The sequence below is a fragment of the Myotis davidii genome, unplaced genomic scaffold, assembly GCF_000327345.1.
Source record: "Myotis davidii unplaced genomic scaffold, ASM32734v1 scaffold173, whole genome shotgun sequence".
In the NCBI taxonomy this organism is placed as follows: Eukaryota; Metazoa; Chordata; class Mammalia; order Chiroptera; family Vespertilionidae; genus Myotis; species Myotis davidii.
In genome coordinates, this window is record NW_006286303.1 from 38,421 (window position 1) to 40,394 (window position 1,974).

General features: G+C 41.1%; 1 protein-coding gene across 1 annotated transcript in view; it reads right to left on the reverse strand.

The window, feature by feature from the left end:
* Positions 1-1,974, reverse strand: part of POLR2B (polymerase (RNA) II (DNA directed) polypeptide B, 140kDa) — a 54,119-nt gene that overhangs the window by 28,596 nt on the left and 23,549 nt on the right. The window contains exon 6 of the mRNA XM_015560075.1: positions 1,743-1,862. Coding sequence (XP_015415561.1) covers positions 1,743-1,862 — 120 coding nt within the window. The remainder of the gene's footprint in view (positions 1-1,742; positions 1,863-1,974) is intronic.

The window sequence follows — 1,974 nt, forward strand, 5'->3', positions numbered from 1 at the left end:
TACATAATTATGTCTTATTTTCCCAATTAGATCATAGGCATCTTAAAGCAGAGGCCATCTTTTATATTTCTTTGTCTTCTCCATAACATATAATATACTCTCATATGCAGCAATAACTCATTCAACAAACAATACTTCAGTGGGAATGTGAAAATGCAGAGGGCTGTATATCTATTAGTAATAGCAACAAACAGGATCTAGACCAGTGGTTCTCAACCTTCCTAATGCCGCGACCCTTTAATACAGTTCCTCATGTTGTGGTGACCCCCAATTTCACTGTTACAAATTGAACATAATTAAAGCATAGTGATTAATCACAAAAACAATACGTAATTATATGCGTTTTCCGATGATCTTAGGTGACCCCTGTGAAAGGGTCGTTCGACCCACAAAGGGGTCGAGACCCACAGGCTGAGAACTGCTGGTCTAGAGAGCGAGAGAGAGGTGTTATTACTCTTTTTATGTATAAACCAGAGGCCTGCTGCACGAAGATTCGTGCAATAGGCCTTCTTTCCCTTGGCCGCCAGTACCAGTTCTCCTCTTGCACCCAGGACCCAGACCTTCACTCTGGCCACCACCTTCCATCTTCGCTCTGGACACAGTCTTAGCTGCGGCTGGAGACTTCAGTCTTTGCTCCTCGCTCGGGCGAGAGTCTTCAGTCTCTAGCCAGAGCTGCTCCTGTAGCTCCTTCCTCCCCCTCATAGCTTGATCGCTGCTTCGCCTGCAGACCTCACCGACCGGATCCTGGGTTCCAGGGGGCCGCCTTGCTTGCAGCCATACTTTCCGATCATGATCATGATCACAGGCGGCAGGCAAGGTGGCTCCTGAGTCCGGGGGTGCCGCCTTGCCTGTGGCCCAGCTTTCCAATCACAGCCGCAGTGTCCCGCAGCCCAGGGCCGCAAATGGGGGTCCCCACTGGGGGCAGGGCTTAGACAGCACATGGGAGCCCAGATGGCGGCTCACGCTGGCCCGCCCTGCCTGCAGTATGCAAATTTGCCGCCATCTTTGTTGGTGGTTAATTTGCATATCGCGCTGATTAGCCAATGGGCGGCATAGCAAAGGTATGGTCAATTACCATGTTTCTCTATTATTAGATAGGATCATAGATGTATATATAGGACATTAGCATATATGGGGAGAGCAATTGGGGGACAGAGTGTCAAGAGGTTCTTTAGTGGGATGATAACAAATACTAATCTGCAACACACTAAATAACAGAACATATATAAAACATTGCTAACATATTTTTATTAAACTGTCCACATATTTTATTTTTAAAATAACTTGTTTCTAATTATAAAAATGTATGTTCATTATGGCAAGTATAAAAACATTTACAATAAAATAGAAATCACATATGACCCCAATACTGTGAGACAACTACTGCTAATATTTTGATAGAGTTCCTTGTAGCCTTTGTGTTTTTATAAAATACAAAACAGGAATAATAAAAGTTCTAATATCAGCCTTCAAAAATTGAAAGCAGTAATTAAGCTTTTTCAAATGCCTTGCAAAACTACCAAAGGAATAGAGAAAATGTAATAAGTGAGGACTAAAATAAATTGTCCTCACAAACTTAAAATTCTTAGACATGAAGCAAAACTAAATCTGGGCAAGGGGCAATGAGAACATAGTTAACTTCACATGCACCCAATATGAATGATAGTTTAGCACTTCCACATACAATGCCAATCAAAGTGAAATCTCTCTACTTTTAATAATGTCATCTTATAATTTCTTACCCTCTAAATAAAAATGCAAGTAGTGGTCCAGCAAGATCCAATCTTTTGTTTCCATAGTGATCTCTGTCATCTAATTCTCTTCTACCCAAAGCTGCTAGAAGTAACCTATGCACCATATACCTTTAAGAAAACAAAAATAAAGGTGAGAAAAAGAAAACACATGGTTTTGGGATTTTTAAAAAATTTATTTATTAAAAACATCATGTTTGACATTTTGGGCTTTAAGGAAAGC